This window comes from Nematostella vectensis, chromosome 2 (genome assembly GCF_932526225.1).
Source record: "Nematostella vectensis chromosome 2, jaNemVect1.1, whole genome shotgun sequence".
NCBI classification, from domain to species: domain Eukaryota; kingdom Metazoa; phylum Cnidaria; class Anthozoa; order Actiniaria; family Edwardsiidae; genus Nematostella; species Nematostella vectensis.
Window position 1 is genome coordinate 11,237,554 of NC_064035.1, and position 22,626 is coordinate 11,260,179.

Genomic DNA, 22,626 nt, shown 5'->3' on the forward strand with positions numbered 1-22,626 from the left:
TGACTCTATACACACTCCCTAGTGACTCTACACACCCTCCCTAGTGACTCTATACACCCTCCCTAGTGACTCTACACACCCTCCCTAGTGACTCTATACACATTCCCTAGTGACTCTATACACACTCCCTAGTGACTCTACACACCCTCCCTTGTGACTCTACACACCCTCCCTAGTGACTCTATACACCCTCCCTAGTGACTCTATACACACTCCCTAGTGACTCTACACACCCTCCCTAGTGACTCTATACACCCTCCATAGTGACTCTACACACCCTCCCTAGTGACTCTACACACCCTCCCTAGTGACTCTATACACCCTCCCTAGTGACTCTATACACCCTCCCTAGTGACTCTATACACCCTCCCTAGTGACTCTATACACACTCGCTAGTGACTCTACACACCCTCCTTAGTGACTCTACACACCCTCCTTAGTGACTCTACACACCCTCCTTAGTGACTCTACACACCCTCGCTAGTGACTCTATACACCCTCCCTAGTGACTCTATACACCCTCCCTAGTTATTCTATACACCCTTCCTAGTGACTCTATATACACTCCCTAGTGACTCTATACACCCTCCCTAGTGACTCTATACACCCTCCCTAGTGACTCTATACACCCTCGCTAGTGACTCTACACACCCTCGCTAGTGACTCTACACACCCTCCCTAGTGACTCTATACACCCTCCCTAGTGACTCTACACACCCTCGCTAGTGACTCTATACACCCTCCCTAGTGACTCTATACACACTCCCTAGTGACTCTATACACCCTCCCTAGTGACGCTATACACCCTCCCTAGTGACTCTATACACACTCCCTAGTGACTCTACACACCCTCCCTAGTGACTCTATACACACTCCCTAGTGACTCTATACACCCTCCCTAGTGACTCTATACACACTCCCTAGTGACTCTATACACCCTCCCTAGTGACTCTACACACCCTTCCTAGTGACTCTATACACCCTCCCTAGTGACTCTATACACCGTCCCTAGTGACTCTATACACCCTCGCTAGTGACTCTACACACCCTCGCTAGTGACTCTACACACCCTCCCTAGTGACTCTATACACACTCCCTAGTGACTCTACACACCCTCCCTAGTGACTCTATACACACTCCCAAGTGACTCTATACACCCTCCCTAATGACTCTATACACCCTCCCTAGTGACTCTATATAACCTCCCTAGTGACTCTATACACCCTCCCTAGTGACTCTATACACCCTCGCTAGTGACTCTATACACCCTCCCTAGTGACTCTATACACCCTCGCTAGTGACTCTATACACCCTCCCTAATGACTCTATACACTCTCCCTAGTGACTCTACACACCCTCCCTAGTGACTCTATACACCTTTTGTAGTGACTCTATACACCCTCCCTAATGACTCTATACACCCTCCCTAGTGACTCTATACACCCTCCCTAGTGACTCTATACACCCTCCCTAATGACTCTATACACCCTCCCTAGTGACTCTATGCACCCTCCCTTGTGACTCTATACACCCTCCCTAGTGACTCTATACACCCTCCCTAGTGACTCTATACACCTTTTGTAGTGACTCTATACACCCTCCCTAGTGACTCTACACCCCCTCCCTAGTGACTCTATACACACTCCCAAGTGACTCTATACACCCTCCCTAATGACTCTATACACCCTCCCTAGTGACTCTATATAACCTCCCTAGTGACTCTATACACCTTCCCTAGTGACTCTATACACCCTCCCTAATGACTCTATACACCCTCCCTAGTGACTCTATGCACCCTCCCTAGTGACTCTATACACCCTCACTAGTGACTCTATACACCCTCCCTAATGACTCTATACACTCTCCCTAGTGACTCTACACACCCTCCCTAGTGACTCTATACACCTTTTGTAGTGACTCTATACACCCTCCCTAATGACTCTATACACCCTCCCTAGTGACTCTACACACCCTCCCTAGTGACTCTATACACCCTCCCTAGTGACTCTACACACCCTCCCTAGTGACTCTATACACCCTCCATAGTGACTCTACACACCCTCCCTAGTGACTCTATACACCCTCCCTAGTGACTCTATACACCCTCCCTAGTGACTCTATACACCTTTTGTAGTGACTCTATACACCCTCCCTAGTGACTCTATACACCCTCCCTAGTGACTCTACACCCCCTCCCTAGTGACTCTATGCACCCACATAAGTAACTATAGATCCCCTCTAGTAATTCTATGCATACGCCCTTAGCCAGAGGTGGCATTTATCCCACAAACTTGTTTAACAAGACTTCACCATCATAGCATTTTATTATTTCAAATGCTTGGGTTTATGTTTACTATAAAATTCACTTCAAAAATAAACCTTCTGAATAGCTATGCCAGTTTGTTTTAAATTTTCATAAAAGACTGCAAACTTTGGAAGACCCAATCTTTAAAAGGCAAATGAGCTGTCAAAATGTGCCACCTTGCCAATAAATACAGTATACAAAGGCATACTTTATCAATTCGTGTGAATTAGTAAATAATATATATCAATAGCAGGGCCAGAAATATTAAATGCCTTGTTTTCTAAACCTTTTTTCAAATTTTAAAAAATTAACAGGAATATAAAAATGTGCCCATGTGCTTGTAAAAATAAAGTGTAAATACAATTTTGGAAGACAAGATAAATTTAAACAATAATTAATACTAGCTGGTTATCAGGCATGGAAACATATTTTCATTTTATTTTTAAAGGTTTGTAAAACAAGGCATCTGAAAAGTATGAATCCACTCAGGTTAAATTGGCTTTATCAGCTGGTAATGACAGCACAACTTCCAAGAGATTACATTGTCTTTAGCTGCATGTATAGTACAATGGTACACTGGTCTGCCAAGTAATATGTTAGACACTTTCTTTATCAGCTTTTTATCTTAACCTGAGATCACCCAAACTGGTATCTGAGTTCTGATGGAAGTGTGTTCCAAGCAATGGCTGTTCATGGTCTACAGGAGTCAGAAACGGGTCATGCACCCTATTCGAGTCCAAATCGTCACGCTGCGAGTATGATATGCTTTGCTTGAGAGATGTAGAGTGTAGGAATGATGGGCTGGCGGGGCTCAGGGTGGGCGAGAGCATACTAGTTTGTTGATATGGCACAGGTCTGTCAAACGTGAACACAGAAGAAGTGTGCTGGGGTATTGTTGGAGGTGAGAAGGGAGGGGATGTCAAGCGTGATTGGCTGGTATGGGAGTTGAGAGGTGAGGTGTATGAGTTGCTTGTTGAAGAAATAGCAATTCCTGGCCACGATCTCTGAGGTGGTGACAGTACAGATTCTATAGAGTGTGATAATGGTCCTGACAACCCATTGCCATGTGTTTTCAGTTCACTGGTGCTCAACATGGAATGGGATGTTGAAAACATTGGGTCCTCACTTAATGTCCATCTTGATTTGACATCCTTTAGTTCACTATCCAAGTTAGATGCTAGTCCAAGGATCTCCCCTTGGTTGGGATGAGTAATCTTTGGTTTTGAGTTCCTTTTTCCTTTAACTTTAGAAGAGCTTTTAGCCTTGCTGTTCAAGGGTGATGATTTCCCTTTCAGGGCGTTCTTACTTAACACGATTTGTTCACTGTTTAGTGGGGGATTTGTTCTGGCTGGGATCTCTGTGGAGGTCACAACAGATACTGGAACAGAAGATATGTGTTCCCATTTAGATATATTTACACTTTTCTTGTTGACAATGTCTTGGAACAAGCCTTCTTGTGATACACCATTGGTAGAAGGAGGGAGCCCCTGACATGATAGATTATTTTCATCTATATCATTCAAGAGTAAACTGTCCTGTTGCTGATTCTCAAACAATGAAGACTGGAACTGTTGCAGATCTTCCTCCATGTGATTTGGAACTGGTGACGTCTCACTGGCCTGTGAAAAGTCTGATGCCATTATTGATGGGGAAAACACAGCAGAAGTGTCACTTTGACTAAAAGAATCAGACATGGGGCTGACGTTTGCACTTGGCTCAAGAAGATTTTTAATCTTCCCTTTGTTCGAACGAGATGTGGGTTTTCTTGTAACCTTAGTCGGTTTGCTTGAAGCTTTGTTTGCTTGTGTTTTTGGCAGGGGTTTCCGCTGTGGCTTTGCCTGTTTGGCTTGTTTTGTTGTTGTCAATGTTGTTGCAGCAGCCGCTGCAGCTTCTTGTGCCTCTTGAAACTTTGCCTTAAAAGAAAAACAAAGGGCTTCCTGAGTGATTACTATAAAATGATAAGATGGAGGACTTCTGTAAAAACAAATGGTCATTACATGGTCACCATATTACAATTCCAAATGTGATGTTCGCTGTTATAATTATCTATAAAAGGTGACAGGAAGGCCTTATCATTGGATTTAAGTACTCCTTGCTAACCAAAATCATACTAAAAATGAACTTGTTTACTCCTGACATTGAGAGAAGTTTGCTGCAAAACAAACACACACCAGCTACAAATGTAAATTTTACTGTGAGTCAAAAAGGTTTTTAGTAAGATATTGATATGCGATATTGGTTTCTGGTAAAACCAACTGAACAAAAATTTTCCCAACATAACAATGAATATTTTTTGCCATATTGTTATGTCAAGATTCCACTGTATCCACAAATATGCATGACTGGCCTACCTTCTTACGAGCATGCTCGCCACAAAGTGCACGCTCATGGACGAGATCCAGTACAGGAACAGAGCAATGCAGTCCATCAGGGAATCGAGCAGTGCACTGCTCATATAGCACTTGGTTTGGGTCACAAGTCACATCTTTTCAAAGCTAAGGAATAGTAAATCAACAACATTCCGATTTCTATGCCTTTTTCCTTAGACTCATGCTTCCTGTATTATTCTCACTTGTCAGATAATCTCAGACTATTATTGGTTAAGGATACGATCTTTGCAGTACTTTGTGTATGGAAGTGCTTTCTCCTTGCACAAGTTCTCTGCAGATGTGAATGCACACATCTTCACTTTGAATGGCATAGGAGCTGATCTGAAAATACACAGAATACCCAAAGTACTGTCAGTAAACTATGAACTGTCAAGTTCTATAAGTAACAACTTATTCACTGAGCATTAGGTCTGTACAGAGAAATGTTAGGCTAAGGACTTGAGTGTACACAAACGACTGAGGTCTCTCAGCATAATCTTGTTTACCTATTTGGACGAGAAGTTGCTAGTATGGAGTCCACACATGCTGAGGTGTTGGTTTGTGCAGCTTTTAGCAGTGCATTTGCTGTAGTAATAAAGTGTGGTTGTCTGTAACGGTGTGCTCGAAGAGTTCTCCTCAGCTGGTGGAGTTCGCGCCGTAGCCTTGCACTAAGCCGAGAAATCTTCCCCGTTCTGGTGTCTGAATTTGATGCTCCTGTGAATTTTGGTTTACTTTTGATAAAAAAAAGTATATATGAGTCAAGTTTGTCACTATAATTGTTAAATGGATTGGCTTTTAAAAAAAAATTAGTGTTAGCACTTATGCAGTATAAATTTATGCAATATAAACCATGTTCTTAGAACTTCACACTTAAAATCCTAATGCATCTGGGCCACCTTTGTTTCCCATATATATCTTACTGCATTTTACATTGAGCATGGCAGGGCTATAGTTTTATCAATAAATTTTCATGGTGAAACATGTTATTGTCACAAGAACAAATCAAATGCTTTTAGGTGCCAGATATGGCTTTGGAACTTCCTGCTCGGCCAATCAGGAGGTATGAAAAATATCAAACCAGCTTTAAAAACATTACCTTTTGCCTTGCACCATAGAAACTTTATAGCCTCAGTTTAATAACAATCAGTGAAATAATAAAATCTATATCCCTGCCACTGTCAAACCAAACAAATGCTTTAGGAGTCATAATAAGACAAACAAAGAAAGGGGAGGTCACAAGTCAAGAGAAGAATATTTCACTCACCCATCGGGTAAGGTGGGTAACTCTAGTTCTTGGTCACTATCTGACGACAACCAGACTTGCTGCCATGGTAACTGCTCACTGTCACTGTTATCACTGCTGTCACTATCAATTCCTGTTTACAAACAACAGCTATTAGGGACCTTAAGCAACAACTATGGCAATGCGGTGCTGATATAAGAAAACAATGGGATTTTATCCAGAATTCAATTGCAGCACATGAAAATGCGTTCTGTCTGATACATTTTAGCCGTTTTCAGTAAAACCATGGCGTGAAAACTCCAAGTTTCATGGTCAATTGAGGATGCAGACGTTTGCACTGTAAACTCCACTATTCGCTGCTGTAGAATTAATGTTCTTAGTTTATTTTTATCTGTCTCTGATTATGTTTTGCTTATTCCATTGCAATTAAATTATTATTGATCGCCACGCACGAAAACTTCAATTGCGTTGTCCTAGATGTTGGAAACCTACATATAAAGGACTGTTGCATGCTCAACCTCCTCATTGGGGGCACTTTTATTAAAGAAATGTCTTAAATTTATACAATCAAACTCTGAAAAGCAAACTAGCAACCAAAAGAACTCTCTATGTGATGGCCCCTTTTGGTCCCAACAGAGTCTATCACACTGTATATTCAAAAGTTATGTAGGTACTAAATGAATACAGCTCTACGTTGGTACTTAGATAGGATAACTGTCTACAATTCTGTACATGCTGAAATGCATGTGAAACCGAGAACAAGGGTCATGCTGTCATATCAACAGCTCTAAAATACGAACAATTTTTTTTGAAAAGAAGAATTTTGCATGCTACCAACGATTCAGTCATTGACTACGAGAAGAATGCCACGTTTCACAGTCAACAAACTAACAAATAGATGCAGGTTATTTAGGTGGTATAAAATAAACTGGTGGTCAAATGTGAATATTTCACAAAATTTATGTTTCTCTCTCTTAATATTTCACAAGATACGGCTTTATTATTTTCATCTATAAATATAATTATAAATATAATTGCCTCAAACCTAACTGATATAAATATGTTTATAACAATATTGGAGCAAAATAGAGGTTGAACATAGATATCGTTTTTTTGTGTTCTACGCTACATCGTGCGCCATTAGGTATTTCGTTAAAATTTCCAAAGATTGAGAGTATTTAGATCCTCTAATCGAAACCGTGTTTATGTAAAATAAAGAATCTTATTTGTACCAAACTTACCATAAAAACTGAATAAATCCTGGTTGTTTCCGTGTGGTCGCTTATTGTGAGCCTTTTGCTTGTTTGTGACAAGAATTTCGGGTTGTTTTTTATTAATACGGGACTTGATTTTCTTCTGTCGATGAGGGAATACGGGCGGGGATAAGAAAGCCATTTTTTCTGCGATCAGATGCGGAGGAACATCTGCTTTGATCCGTGATTCGACTGTAGCGTTCGACACTGAATCTACGTCGCTTTCGATGCTTTCGCTCGCTTTCTTTTTCCTACTCTTTTTAGGGACGAGGCCTAGAACTTGTAAATGACTATTACAATATCTAGAGAGAAATCAAAACAGCTTCACCATCAAAATACGAACAGATAGACACAGGATACGTAGATCACAAGACAAGAGGAAATACGAAGATATCTAGCAAAGTCAGCCATGTTTGGCGGGAGTATTGACTAGTAAACCATGTCAATTTCTACGATTAATAACCAATATTACAGACATTATTCGACGATAAACTTACATCCTATCTTCGGCAAAGGGAATAGGATTCGTGCACTGCTGCCCGTTGTATTTTGCCACGTACTGGCATTGTTTGAATGGAGCGTTTTTGTCTTCTAATACATGACGGATACAGAATGCGTAGCCATTCAGTCGACGCTGCTTGCAGAGTTTTTCGCTGTAGCTACACAAGAGTTTGCCATCAATCGGCGACGAATGAATATTCTTTCCCTCAAACATAACGCAGTTAAGCCCTGTTGATTTCTTCTTTTCGACATCGGCTACGAAAGAAAGAAAATTTCCTTAGAACTTTCTCAAAAGCTCTACTTACACAACAGATAGTCTGAGGAAAAACAAAGAAATTCAGAGCATAAAATTAATTAGCGTATATTTTCAATCCAAACTCAACAGCAAAAGATACTTTAAACAGACATAACACATTTCCACACCATAAACTCTTGTTTTTGGACGAAGTACCTCAACAAAAACCTGCACAACAAACACGAAAGATGAACGCTCCGCTAAAATATGCATACGATTTTCCGTGCCAATAGTTAACACAAACAATACTGTACGTACTTGATTGCAAACTTCTCGAGTAATTCGGTTCTGAAAGGCTAGAATTTAGTCGTATATCTTCCATAAAGGAGCAACCTATGTTCGAGAACGCCTAGACACTGTCTTTCGATCGAGAATCGCTTCGTTTACTTCGGGAACGCCAGCAGGTTCGCCATCAGAGCATACGTTGGCGATGTGACCACTCTGGAGCGAATGCGAGATTCACACACCCTCTAAGCGGCCTTTTTTGGAACGCCAAATCGTATTGAATGACACTTGCTCGAACTCACACACAACACAACAACTTTTATTCGAGCAGAAAATAGAAAGGCATCCTTAACATTACTCACGCCCGATTTTATACAAAGTCTTGCACAATCTAAATTACTGATATTGCAGAACTAACCCTCGACGGCGGTAAAATTCTATAATCAAGGCAACCCCTCTCCATCATGAAGGCTTTCAGGGCGATCGGTTTGGGGCGGGCCATGAGCGTCAGAACAACGCAAAGACGCCATCTTGTGATGCGACAACAGAGTTCCACGATCTGGCCAATCAACAAACGAGATATTTAATGGGCGGAGTTTTAATTGGTGGACGCTCATATGATTGACAGCCTTGGAAACGCAATTAGCGGGGGAAAAAAGCTACGTGCGCGCCAGCAGGGTTTCTTTTTAGTATAGAATCTCGGAGGATGGAGGCAACGTTTGTAAGGCCGTAAAAAAAAAAAAAAAAAAAAAAAAAAAAAAAAAAAAAGAAAAAAAGAAAACTAATGAATACTCAGGAAAGAAAAAAAAAATCCCCTTCCCGGACTGCTCTTAGTTTGAAATTTGAGTTACCGGATAATAACAAATAAAATATTGTGGAAAATACCACAAAAAAAAAACAAAAAAAAAAAAAACAACAACAACACCAGAAATGACCACTAACTTGGTTCGCTTTTTTTTTCTAGAAAAAAAACGACCATTTTTATACAAGAAAGACACATCATTCCCTCTGTTTTCTGCAACTTCAACATCATCCTATAATCCCTGCCACCCACGACAAATTAGGTGTGCCGCCCCTACAGAACAAACGATAAAAGTAAAAAAAAAAACATCCCCAGATTTCATTCACGCTCTCGTTAAATCCTTAATTTACACTCTTGTTAAAGCTTTAATTCAGATGCAGAAAGACTGATATACACTTTTTTATTTTCAATAAATAACAATCAAACTGTGCAACCAGAAACAATAGCTAAGAAGCGGGGTGTGATCTTATGGACACTAACTGGCCTCAAATGTCTGACCATAAAACGCTGTCCTATATAATTAAATACTGAATGCCATGGTAAACGAGACTTTTGTTTCTGCAACTTGCGCAGCGTCTATGACGAATAAAACATTTTGCAGGTTGAAGAGGGATAATTATACACGCTCGCAATTTTTTTATTTTTGCAACTCGCAATGCGCCCGTATTTAGACAATAATTTTAGTGGTTTGCAACTTCAGTGGTTTAACGCAACAAAAATTGATTTTCATGTTCCAGAATAAAATGACTCTTGTAACATGGTCTTAATTCATGTTTCTGTTTGAATCGTATTAAACGAAATGAAGGTTTCATAATATAGCTCTGATTTTTTTTAGTCAAAAATGACCTAACAATATTTATCAATGTCCTGCACAATTTTATTGTCCGGGATGCTTTGCCTTGAGAAGTGGTCCACTCTTTGCTTCCTTGACTGGCTCTTCATCTACTGCAATATGAGAAAAAACAAATCCAATAAATTGTAACAAGCTCCTCCCGTTAATAAGCACCTGACATAAGAGGAAAAATAAAAATGACCGCTTCCCCCGAATATGCACCTGTGGCACCTTAGAGATTCTGATGACCAGGCGGACTGTGATGAACTGGTCGAGTAGAGCTTACTTAACGTTAGGAAGGAAGCAACACATATGCTATCAGCCACAGTATTATAACCCTGTAGCTTGTTTCGTTACGGTTCTGGGAGGAGTTTTGCTTCTTGCACGTTGTAAAAAACAACTTCTCTATATAATACATATATTTAAAATAGGTTGCCATTTTAAATAGCGAACAGAGATTGTAAACTGTCAGTTCCACTATTCATTGGATCTCGTCATGTTTTTACAAAAAGCATAAAAATGTGGATAAATCATGTGCTTAGTTAATTTACTACTTTCTCCTTACGAATTATCAATACAATTAACAGGTCAGTCTTAGAACTGTCATTAGCCACTAGCCATTTGCAGTGTAAACGTTTTCAGAAATAAGCACCTTGCCTTGGACATGAACAATCTAAAAAATACTCAAGGAAAGAGATCGTTTTTTATTTCCTAGCCTAACTCCCGTTTTATGGGAATCCTGGATCTATGGACGTTATATCAGCGGAAATTATCATTCAACACCAAGTGATAAAAAATTCACAATGTACACTTACTTTTATTAAAGCTTTTTGTGACTTCATCCCTATCACCATTAAGATCGTTCTTCGCTTTGTCGATATCTGGGGCAACATTAAATAACATATATTAATGGCATTTTGTTATTTTTCATCTGGCTATTTAAGTGCAGGGAAGTATTCAGTACTGACAGTTAGTACAAGCACTGACAATTGAGCATTTCTCTCTGTATTGAGACAGCAGCAACATCCAAGATGGAAACTAAAAAATTACCGGGTAAACCTCTGCATTACAGGCTATTTCAGAGGTGATGTTTTGCAGTTTCAAGAAAGAATAAAAACTAAAAAAATGTACAAAGCTCTAGATACATTCCACACTGGACTTTTTAACCAAAGTTTTTCTCCCTCCAAAAATAAAATTTAATGATTATTAAATTTCACAGATCATGGTTGCATGAATTCTTATAATTTGTCCCTTAAGGCTTAGCTCAAACATCGTATTTTCCATGAGCCGTATTCAATGCAAATGTATGCAAATGAATCAAGTCGATTGTTTTCATCTTCATTTGCATGCATTTGCATCATGTATAATACGACGTTTAAGGTAATTTCCTTGAAATAGTTCTACTACCCAGAAAGTTTTAAAACTTGGCATAAACAATATTGAAGTTAAGGGCTTTCAAAAAATGTAAGAAAAAAAAATGGGGGTACTTATATACTTATTGTTGAATTTCGAAGGTTACAAATACAAATTCTGCTTTCATGACAATTAAATCGATGCATTGTTAATTTTCAATCGTTTTTGTTAATACATTGTAAATCTGCGGAAAAAAGTGGTGTTTTTTGCTTATTTCTACTCAAGGTTTAATATGATGGTTCTTCATTAGTATTCACAGTTAATATCTAGTTTTTAACCTACTCCTATTCATTAGTATTCTTGTTATTAACCTTATTCATATTTAATAAGTTCATATTAAACCCCACTTTTTCCCTGCTGATACATCAAGTTCTCCCATTTCTTTAAGATTGTAAATTATTTTAAGGTATTTTAGTGAAATAAAGGACATGCAAGAGCAATGGAAAAGGTGTCAGTCATGTAATAAAATTGATTAATCACCTTTCCCACCATTACTTTCTCACATCTTTTCTTTTGAAAAATTGCCATCAGATTTTGTTTCAAGTAAAAGTGCTTTAGATCTTTTGGACAAAAAACTTAGCAATCTCAAAAAGTCATGTGTTTATAACAGCCTTGAAAGGTAATCTCTGTACCTGGGACCTTATGGAAGCTCCTCATTAGTTCCTGGACATCTTCTGTCGACTTTGGAAGATTTTGTTTGCTAGTACCCTTGGGGCTGGCTGGGGGGTGTTTACGTGCCCTGCCTGGTGTCATGATGTCATCTTCTAGCTTGGGGGCTGTTGGTCTCTGCCTTCTCGCAGGATTTGGGTGATAGCAGTAACAGCATCTGAATGCTGTGGAGGTGTGTTAAGAAGTACACTGAATTAATATAGAGTATATAATTGGGCATGTAGGAATTACAGTATTGAAAACAATCTGGTATTCATATCAAACCATTAATAATATAACAGGGGCAAACACATGGTGATACAGTATAATGTACTAAAAGTATATGCTGAGCATTAAAAATCATTACGTTGTATCAGGATGTACGGGATGGGGGAAATATTGTAGATCATTCTTAAAAATTACTTACCTATATATTCAAATTCTTCCTTCAAAGCCATGCCATTATGTGACCAACACTTTTGGCAAATGAGGGCATACCGGTTGCTTGGCCCATCTCCAATCAAATATTCAACAACCTGAAGAAAAAAAAAAAGGTTCCATGGGTATCAAGTATGAAAAATAAAAACAAAAATCTACTAGCGCAATTCAAATTATATCCAAAAAAGGAATGCCTATGCATCGAAAAGTAAGTAATAAATTTGCTTGGGCTTTTAGATACTGTAGCCATTTTTGTTTTCCCATCATTTCCAGTGGGTGCTATCAGGTTATGGAACATTCTATTTAAAATAGTTCTGTACATACTAGATAACAACTAAGTATCATACAATAAGCCGGGAAGGAGTAAAGAAATGAAAATACCTTGTCTAAACTTGATCTGTCTCTTGGGGGCACAGGAAAGGTTGGTTTTGGAGGTCCAGGAGGGGGCCGATAGTCTGAGGAGTCAGAAGCTCACTACTCAAATAGTTTTTAGCTAAGCTATTCACTGCCAAAAACTCAAGACTCAAGGTATAATAAAGAAAGTTTGATATGTGATACAATGTTGAGGAAGCCACGTAATGTAGCTTACCTTGTGTCATTCTGTTGGCCATGCCTGGAGGAGCTGGGCTGTTAGATGGAGTGGGCCTGGGGGAGGCCCTATCTAGTGGAATGGCCTGCACAGGTTTTTCTGATACACCAGATGGTGTGCGTGGCAAGGGGCCACATGGACTTTCAGGTCCTGCAGCAATGTTCTTACGCTGTCTCAGTTCTAAAAATAAACAACTTGTTACTTTCCCCAATCTCGATAAAATCCACAGCTTAGCTTTACTACTGTATGGTCATGGGAGTAACTGCATTAATTCATAATAATCACAACAAGAGTTTCAAGGTAACATTATTTTGTTCTACTTGTCATTTCCTTCAAGCAGACCTGTCTGTGTGGAACCAGCTCTAATAGACGACTTATCATTTCATGATTTACAAGCTAGCCACTATAACTAGTTAGATATGCCTGAAAGTCAACAAGCTGTCAATAACCCATCAGCACTCTTTTTTGTTTGTACTAGCCCCACTTACGCTAACACCAAATACAGTAAATGCTAGGAATATTACCAAACATTGTTGTGGTAAAATAGACAACAAAAATAAGCTTACCCATCCCAACTGGACTCTGAGGCTGGCTTTGAACACCGGAATCAGCCTCTCTTTTCTCATCCTTAAGAAAAGAAAAATGGACACAACGATTACTGAAAATATAACAAAACAAACCATCAAAAAATATAAGTTTGCCCAATTCTTTCTACTGTACAGTGCTTCTGGCAAAATGCAGAGATGCAACCTATTACATACTGTTTATGCAACTTTACGTTCTTATTTACAGTATGTGCACCAACTTGAGCATTCTAACTCTTCCTGGTTACCACATGATTGCGTTATTGCAGTTTAAATATAATGATGAAAATTGATAAATACCGTTCAATTGGTACATGTATGTCTTATATCTTTTACCAGCAAGTAAATAAAAAATGGTGTGTTATAACAGGGAAGTGTAAGGAGATGGAATGGCAACTGCATAAATTAAACAATTTCACACATTCTATCTCATTTCGCTTCGTTAATTTGAGTTTTCGAAATTGATTTGGACTTTTATGCATTGCTCATTGAATATGATATTTTACACACAAATAACAAAATAGGTTGATGGCAACATACCTAAAGCCAGGGCTTCTGGAATTACGCGCTTGTGCGGAAGCGCATAATTTGGCTTTTTCCGCGTAATCCACAAATTTCCACGTAATCCCGCGTAATTTGGCTAAATTTTGAAAGACAAAACATTTAATTGCACAGCTGATGTGTTCTTTTAGGGTTGTTACCTCTATTTCTTGTGAAAAAAGAGAGATATTCTTCGTAAGAGTGCGATATTTCGAACTGAATTTCCGAAAACAAATAAAATGACTAGGCGTTCTTTGCTAAACCGCGAAGGCCTAGACTAATAATAATTTTTTTTTTAATTGGCTGGTGGCTAGGAGCCAATGAAAACTCGCCTAAGATATTTTCACGCAAAAAATTAACTGTTTCAAGTTATTTCGTGCTTTCCTTCGGTACAAAATGTTGTTTGGGCGTAACAGTTGATATTCCATGTAATTTGAAGCGTAATTCAGTAAAGAATCCCGCAAAATTTTGATTTTTAAAGAAAAATGTATTGCAAAATCCCACATAATTTAGCGCGTAATGATTGATTTTCCACATAATTTAGCCAAGAATCCCGCGTAATTTTGAGTTTTTTTCCGCGTAATTCCAGAAGCCCTGTAAAGCTTTCAAATTTAAATATCAGGGCTTGCTAATGATAGTTTTCACAGTAAAATGCGTGTAGTGCGAGTTTCCGTGCGTTCGGCTTTGTTGTTGTGTGGCCAGGCCCAAGAGAGCATCAAAATCAGTGTATTTCTCGTTGAATTTCGATATTTTACACACAAATAACAAAATAGGTAATATACCCAAAGCTCAACATCTGAGAATTGGGGCTTGCTAGAGATAGTGTTCAGGGCAAAATGTGTACCAATGCTTGTAGTGAAAGGCACAAAACAAACTGCTGTAGCCAATCAGAGGGCACCATTTGCCTTTAATATATTCAGTTGAGATTTCATTCCCCCCCAAAAAAACATTTATTTTTGAAAGGATTTTTGTTCACAATTTTTGTCCCAAAATTTGATTAATTTTTCTGCATCCTGTCAGTCAGTCAGTCTTACAACTGTACAAACCTTAAATATTTCAGACTTGGGGTCATATTTATCCAATATCTCCTTCGCAGTTTTATATGTTTCTTTTTCCATAACTTCTTGAAGCTTGACAAAAGAACAATAATATTAGAGAAATACTTGTTTTTCTGTTCCTGACCATGAAGGTTTTACAGCATAAAATCTTGCTTAAAAGTATACATAAAAAGGAATGTAAAAACTACTGTAGCCCAAAATTTATCCCTGCAAATGTATAGTCTAAGTATTTTGTATTTTTATATTTAGTAGCACAAGTGAGAACAGTTTAGCACTATGGCTTTGGTATACTGCATTGTTTTAATGAGAAAGCACAAACTGACACTTTTGCCTTTTATTCCCCCGATTTATTACAAATCCTGAAATGTATAGCAAGGATCTTTGTGCGTAAAGTTTTTGAATGACATTTCGCCTTTGTTTAAATCTGTATGACTCATTAGTACTCATTTCATTGGGTACTCATTCGTGTTGGCCAGTTGGACACTTATACACTATCCCACACCCTTAAAGAAAAACTCCGCTGTGTTGCTACAGTGAATAATAACCGGTCAAGCTGAATTTTTATCCTTACCACTTTTTTCTTTTTTTCTTTTAATTCTTCCAATTTTAGAGCTGAAAAAGATGATATATTTTTAAACAAGCTTCATGCAGAATACTGTACGTATTGGAAAAAGAGTTACAGTTACAAGGTCGTACTACTGCCTACACTAGGTTTGACAATCAACTCACCATATTTGGCCATTCTGCTGACAAACATATAATGCAAAAGTCTTTTGACACCATAAACACTACAAGAAAATATGCAACATTATCAATGGAATTGATGACAATAAAAAGGTTAATGACAAAGTTAATTGGTCAGAATTTAAGTAAATTTACCAGAAGAAAAAAAATCCCCAATATGATTGCAAAATGCAACATTCACAGTCAAAACCCCATTTCAATGCTATTTACAAAAGAATACACGAGAAATAATATTGATATTGATAAAATTTTCTCTATATAATGGTGCAATGTTAGATCCCTTGCCATATTGTTACAGTACATGCAGGTTCTGGGATGAACAAATAGGAATGCAGCATTTTAAGTACTTACACTAGTGGAAAGACTAGGAGTGGTAATGTGCGAATGACTCTGTCCTTCCAAGTAGAAGGAAAATATTTGAAGTAGAAAACAAGGGCAGCCACAACATAGATGATGACAGAGTAAACAAGAAGTAAACCAATGTATCTCTTGCGAAGCTGCTCATTGATGTGCTGTCTTGTCTCAACATATTCTATGTCCTGAAAATGGGAGATAATGTTTGAGAGTCCTGGTCTATTCTCAGTACAAACAGCTACAAACTGTCACTCTGCTCAAAGTACAACTGAACCAAGCTTGCATCAACATGCAGAGAATATGCATTGCGCATGCTCCAAGCTCCTAGATGCGAGCATAATTATCATACTTGGCATTGTTCATGTTTCGAATGTTTACGATTTTAAAGTAAAAATGTCCACCGTTTGAACGCTAAATATGATATCAGAGGATTGAATTCTTTCTCGAGAGCATATTGCAGGCTTTATGAGTTATTGAATATTGTTTTCGTGCGCCAAGATGGTGCATAAAGGATTGAAATGTGAACGGAGAACAGGTTTTTTTTGAGGTTGTGCTATTAAAATGGTGGCGATTGATCATCAGTACACGTGTCTAACTTACTGTATAACTAGACATTGCGGGTATCTCTGTTCAAATGGCAAGCAAAACGGTAGCTGCTGTATTTATTACTCACTATTAATGCATTGTTTTACCAATAGTGCAACTGGTTAGTAATGAAATTAAGACTTAAATTTGTCCAAATTACTCATATGTACAAAAAAGTAAAATTTGAAGGTCGTTGTTTCAGTTCCACAGGCCATGTACCGACGACCTGAGAATAGAAGTATTAGATGTAAAGCTTAGTTATCTTATTCATGGCACTCAAGCTGAAGTTAGGCATCTTTTGGAGGTGGGTTTGCAAAATGACTGATTAGTCTGGCTAGAAATATTATTCTTATACTGATCTCGTTAGCGATTGGCACTGCCTTTTCATCGGTAGTTGTTAACCAAGGGTCCCTGCTCCTCCAATACTGAGAGGTTAACAATCGTACAATTGGCATATTTGAATGAAGGCAGTTATCTCAGTTTTTTATTCAGGATTTCTCGAGGATGTATCATGTTTCAACTTTAACTGTGTCTAAAATGAATCTAAATTATATCAATAAATTTGAAAGCAAGACACCATTTTGTTTTTTCTTATAATTATTCAGTGGACTTTATCCACTGGATTACTTTTGTTCGAGCTTTGTGCAACCAAATCACAACCAATTCACATTTAACCGGTGGATAAAACTTATTCAGGATTTGAGCAGCCGGCCCCTGATTTTGAGGTTATGTACAAAATGTGGGGTATGCCCGAAATTTGTTTTCTACCTTAGACTCCATCCTAAACAAAGTTTGAAAGACGCTTCAATATGGCCAGAGAATACGCAAAATGTAAACACAAAAACAATACTGTTAAAATCTACATTTATTTCATTTTCCATGTTTTTTTGTTTTTCATACAATGTTTACTGAAAATTGCAGTACTTCGTACTGTCCCCCTCAAACTACTAAAAGCAGCAAGAGGATGGAACGCACCTGAAGAACGGCCAAGAAATAGTATTTGTGTGACAAAAAACGTCATATCAGAAATTAGACATCACACTCATTTTTAGTAAACGGGTACCAATGGCCCAAAAAAAGTTGGAAAATAAAACTTGTTACACTAGTTTGATAAGCAATCAACATTTTGGAGAATTATTTGTCATTCAAGCTCCCAAAACGACCCATCAATATCTTTAAAGGCAAAAAAGCTACACAAATTTATATATGCCTCGGTAATCTAGCTGAAAAAGAGACTTTTCCATGTCCATTTCTCAAAAACACACAAATACAAGACCGTTTAACCAGTAAAATACGCCTTTTTTTATTATTTTTGTGGCAGTAGATGAATGTTGTTGAATATAAACATCATAGAACACTGTAGACTCGTCTTTATTGTCACAAATTTTGTTTGATTTAAGAGTTGAATCTATGTTTTCAAAATTATTAAATTGTTCTTCCTTTAAGTTTTTCTCAATACAAAATTAGAACGTCTTGAAATATACAACTACATTCAATTACTACCATCAATATCAAAATATTAAACGCAATAAAGTTGATTCTGATTTGATAAAGCAATTAAACAATATATGCTGATTGGAATTGGTAACGTAAATGACATGTAAAGTAACGTATATGACCTTCTCAGTAGGATACACGATGCAACTCTTAACTTGTAAAATTTTGGTCAAATTTTCGCCTTTTAGTTATCATTAAAGGTTCTGAACAATAACTTGGTCATATTCATAATTTCTTAAACTTTTGCTACTAGTAACGTAAATGACAGTTTTCACATCCAAACAAAAAGAATCGTTTAAATGCTTTCAAGCGCTTAACTGTAAATATATATATATATATATATGAAAATACTTGGTTCTACTTACAGGTGATTTTAATTTGATATTTGGTGCTTCGATTTGAACCATCGTTTTTCTAAAACCTCTATAAAAAACGGTAACGTAAATGACACTAAGGTAGGCGGAAGCGTGCCTCAACGAGCTCCAGTTTCCGTTTTACTACTTCGGGTGGGCGGCTCGATGACACATAAGATCATGTGCCTCTTGATCCAAATAACATCTTCGCGGGCAGGCCATGTGAAGCTGAAAGATTGAAGGGTAGTGCCACTACGTGACATAAAAGTCACGAGAGCTTCGCCATCCTCCTGGTCGATCTGCTGTACTTTGCCAACATACCAGTCCCCTTCGTAAGCGGCAGCGACAAAGTCGTCAACCTTTAGAGCGAGCTCATTGCGTAGACTCAACGCACTGGGTGGAGTGAGCATGGCGGCTTTCCATGCACAATGGCTATCCTTTGGGCTGGAAAGGCAGTCGGGACAGTAACACGAGGTGACACGAGTGAAAACGGTGTGTCTGTCCACTGCGCATATGGCATGCATTGACATTGTGCCAGGGACAGTCTGTGTGCCATTGTACTTGTCCAGCCTTGCTGATGCCATTTTGAAGTCATCTGTTGAGTAGTAAATGTAGGTCACACTACTTTGATATTCGGTGGCCCAAACAAAGAAGCTGTGTGCATCGTCAATAACGACTTTGCCTGACCGCACCGCCTCGTCAGCCATCCGCTTGGCAGCTCCCCCGACACCATCACAGGGACCTTTTCCGTGCCCCGCTTCAAAATAGTTCCATCTTGCTGGGACTCCGAACTCTTCCTTGTGGTTCGCGACTATGGCGAAGATTGTCTTGTTTCTGTATTGTGATGTGGGACTATCCGTCCAATAGTGTACAATGGCCAGGTCAGGGACAAGATCCTTCAGGTCTTGATTCAGTCTCCCCAAGATGGCATACACGGCAGCTGCATTATGCGAGAGCTCTTCCGAAACAAAGGCAAAGCTCTTGTGCTCGAGGTCGTCTTTGCCTTCTGCCTTGTAATATACCACTACTGGATGTAGGGAGACCATAGTGGGGCCATTCCAGTGAGCACTTTGCACCTCCTCGCAAGACTGGCAGTTGTAATTCTCGGTCCATTTGAATTACAACATGCCCAGCTTGGAGGTTGCTTTTCAAACGCCGGTGTTTGGATGCTGGTGTGTAGTATTTTTGCACTCGGATTGGCTCATTTTGTTGCCAATTTGAATCTTTCCCTTTTTTTCGTTCTCTGTAGGCGCGTTGAATCTCTGCACTTGATTTTCCCATTTTGAATGCTTCGAATAAAACAATGACCATAAGATACAGCAATTTTCACAAAATTACAGAAAACTCATTCTGAAAGCTTTTTTAATTCTAAATAGTGGTCATTTGATCCTTTTTTAAGTAGCCCACCAATTGTTAACTAGCGTGCCTCATCCATAATACTTTGTCAATTACGTTACTTTCAATGTCATTTACGTTACCACTGGCAAAAGCATGTGCTGAGCCTCACTATTCTAGATATTAGCTAATGCGTATGCATTAGTGCCTCTATCAGTCATTTAGCTTCACACAATACCATAGGCGTGGTATCTTACCTTAATTCTGCTTTTAGAGAAGTGAAAACCAAATTGAGTTTAAAAGTGAAGATAGAGTTGATACTTCTACAGCGAAGGTCATGGAAGGAAAGACTTGTATTACAGCTTGTTGGGCTTTAACTAAAATGTTAGATATCTTGGCAATTTAATCCTATACAAATTATCCTTATCTCGCTAGTGTGTGTGCATGTGCGCCCCATTAGACGATAGTATGTAAATTCTATTGTCATTTACGTTACGGTAACGTAATGTGACACTAGCATTTGTCAAGCTACTGTCTCTTCACCTTTCAACCAAATTAGATTATTATTTTTCTTTAAGATATTACTAAGGCCGCTCTGCAATGTGACACTGCTAACAAGATCTCCTAAGGTCTTGAAGCTTGGCAGTTGTGACCTAGATTGAGTAACGTAAGTGACAGTGCAGTAAAATTATTGCCAATTAGCTGGCATGAAGTGATGATTTCTTGAACACTTTGATTTTTATGAACAGTTCTTAATATTGGTTTGGGTCTTTGAGCCTTAAAGTTGTTATAAATATGTTTCAGGGCTTCTGTACGGATATACAAGAAATTATATTTCGATTTTTTGTGCCTGGTAACGTAAATGACCCAAATCCACGTGACACTTGGATCACGGTCCAGTGTGTTGAGCAAACCAACAACGACAACCGTAACTTTAATTTAGGTGAGTCCTGAAACATGTATCTCCAAATTGTGACACAATTTAGGCAGCAACTACAGGCAGAACATCTCTAGTTTTCGGTTTAAACTTTGTTTTTTTATTCTTGTGACATATGGTTTTCGTATAGCGTTACATGTTCAGAGGTCAATATTTTGTAATATGTCGAACTTTTTACACAGAAAACTTAAAACAAAATCTCCCATAGACCCAAACTCTTCGCAAAATCACACATCTCTCAAGAAATTGCGCCTAAATACAAAATGTAGAGCTATATATACGTGTGACATCAATGGTACCCGTTAACTAAGAATAAGGGATCAGCATACGTAAAGTGAAGGAATTCACCCATCTTTGAAATAACTATTTCAAAAAGGGATTCCACAACAAATATAACACTAGACAAAAAGACTATATCTCCTGCAAGAAATTCTTACCATCAGATGTCTTGATAAATAAATTATTACAAAAATATTAAAATTTTTTTTAGCAGCCCTTTTAGAAAAGATCAACAAGACAGGCTGTCTGGTAGAATATGCAATCAGGGGTGTGTTTCGCAATTCTACAGACGTAAATTCCACTCCTTTTTCTTTTAGAAAGTTCGGTAAAGGTTACATTGAATGTTTTTCTCATTTTGTTTTTAATAAACTTCATCAAAAAGATCAAATAGGAGATTGCTTGAGGTGGCGACTATCAACACAGACTTTTGAATCACTACACAAAATGCACATCGAATTCTTACTGTCATAGACAAACACTAGTAGTAATTACCTGCTCAATCGCTTCCAATATTTCCTTGGCAGATTCTTTTTTCTGTAAAAATACAAAATTATGGAACAAGTAAAACTTTCTTCATTTCTACTCTTGCGCAAAACACACAGCTTTCACTTTCCGGCACATTTCATCTCAACTTAAAACCAATGTAACACCATAAACTTAAGGCAAACATACCCTCCATCGAGAGAATATGGCCCCCATAACACTAGTTTCACGCCAATCTGGGTTGTCTTTTTAAGAATCGCTATCTGAATGTAGACATCTTTTCCGAGATCAAACTCTTCGTACTTTGGAGCAGGCGCGTAAACCAAGAACGCACATGCGTATTGGAGCATTGCACAGGCAGCCCGAGCTCGAGCTTTTCCTGGCAGTTTGATGAGTTGATGAGTAGAGCTAAATTTTATTTTATTTTTCATTTTAACAGCATGAAGACTGAGAATATTCGACTAAAGCTGTTAAGTTTGTTTACTATATAAATTATTTGCAGGGGGTTTCTTAGATATTTTTCGAGTTTTTAAAGGACCCCCATCCCAGCGGAATCAAACGCCGACACCGTTGTTCATACCGCGAACTACAGTGTTTCTAGTTCTTTATGGAGCACTTCTACACTTTAATCTTGCATACGGTCATTTGGTCAGCGGAGGCGACGGGCAAGCGACCGTAGGCTCTGGGAACGCAGGGAACAAGAAGCAAAGAAAGAATAACCACTGCTATTGCTAACACAGCGAGACTTTCCCCCTCACCCTTGGGAGTATTGGTGGCGTACTTGGCAGAACGTCACACGGCAGTGCCTGTGCATCTACGACTGGGCTCAGAGCCCGATTTTCGGTTCCGACGTGAGTTGAGTTAGTTGGTTCTTGCCTTTGCTACTAGGGTTTTTCTCTGGGATTTCCGGTTTTCTTCCTTCACAAAAGGTAGAGAGTCAATGATAACCGTCACGAATATAGGG

At 38.5% G+C, this 22,626-nt stretch overlaps 2 protein-coding genes across 5 annotated transcripts; both read right to left on the reverse strand.

The window, feature by feature from the left end:
* Positions 1-2,305: 2,305 nt before the first annotated feature.
* LOC5521131 (INO80 complex subunit D-B) lies at positions 2,306-8,814 on the reverse strand. Of its 4 annotated transcripts, none has more exons than XM_001640880.3 (8): positions 8,610-8,814; positions 7,668-7,926; positions 7,159-7,472; positions 5,939-6,050; positions 5,181-5,405; positions 4,916-5,016; positions 4,657-4,790; positions 2,306-4,218 (listed from the first exon to the last, which is right to left on the reverse strand). In XM_001640880.3, exons 2-8 carry the CDS (start codon positions 7,883-7,885, stop codon positions 2,926-2,928), a joined length of 2,397 nt encoding a protein of 798 aa, XP_001640930.3. In that variant the 5' UTR covers positions 7,886-7,926; positions 8,610-8,814; the 3' UTR covers positions 2,306-2,925. The 4 variants fall into 4 exon arrangements, with proteins under 4 accessions (XP_001640930.3, XP_032222147.2, XP_032222146.2 ...); XM_032366256.2 differs by lacking the exon at positions 8,610-8,814 and adding an exon at positions 8,225-8,592; XM_032366255.2 differs by lacking the exon at positions 8,610-8,814 and adding an exon at positions 8,095-8,216.
* Positions 8,815-9,376: 562 nt separating this feature from the next.
* Positions 9,377-22,008, reverse strand: LOC116604234 (endoplasmic reticulum junction formation protein lunapark-B). The gene is made up of 13 exons (XM_032366258.2): positions 21,852-22,008; positions 21,672-21,713; positions 16,191-16,378; positions 15,825-15,883; positions 15,667-15,707; positions 15,084-15,167; positions 13,480-13,540; positions 12,914-13,093; positions 12,706-12,779; positions 12,314-12,422; positions 11,871-12,071; positions 10,641-10,706; positions 9,377-9,938 (listed from the first exon to the last, which is right to left on the reverse strand). Exons 1-13 carry the CDS (start codon positions 21,876-21,878, stop codon positions 9,871-9,873), a joined length of 1,200 nt encoding a protein of 399 aa, XP_032222149.2. The 5' UTR covers positions 21,879-22,008; the 3' UTR covers positions 9,377-9,870.
* Positions 22,009-22,626: the final 618 nt, after the last annotated feature.

Excerpts from the sequence above, each read along its gene's own strand:
- LOC5521131 (XM_032366255.2), bottom strand. The coding sequence starts at position 8,179 with ATGCATATTTTAGCGGAGCGTTCATCTTTCGTGTTTGTTGTGCAGGTT. Across the intron at positions 7,927-8,094 it reads TCCAAAAACAAGAGTTTATG|CCGATGTCGAAAAGAAGAAA; the intron begins GTGTGGAAATGT and ends TTTCTTTCGTAG. Across the intron at positions 6,051-7,158 it reads GGATTTATTCAGTTTTTATG|GAATTGATAGTGACAGCAGT; the intron begins GTAAGTTTGGTA and ends GTTTGTAAACAG.
- LOC116604234 (XM_032366258.2), bottom strand. The coding sequence starts at position 21,878 with ATGGGGGCCATATTCTCTCGATGGAGG. Across the intron at positions 13,541-15,083 it reads CCAAGTCTGAAATATTTAAG|GATGAGAAAAGAGAGGCTGA; the intron begins GTTTGTACAGTT and ends TCTTTTCTTAAG. Across the intron at positions 12,780-12,913 it reads GGCCAACAGAATGACACAAG|ACTATCGGCCCCCTCCTGGA; the intron begins GTAAGCTACATT and ends CTGACTCCTCAG.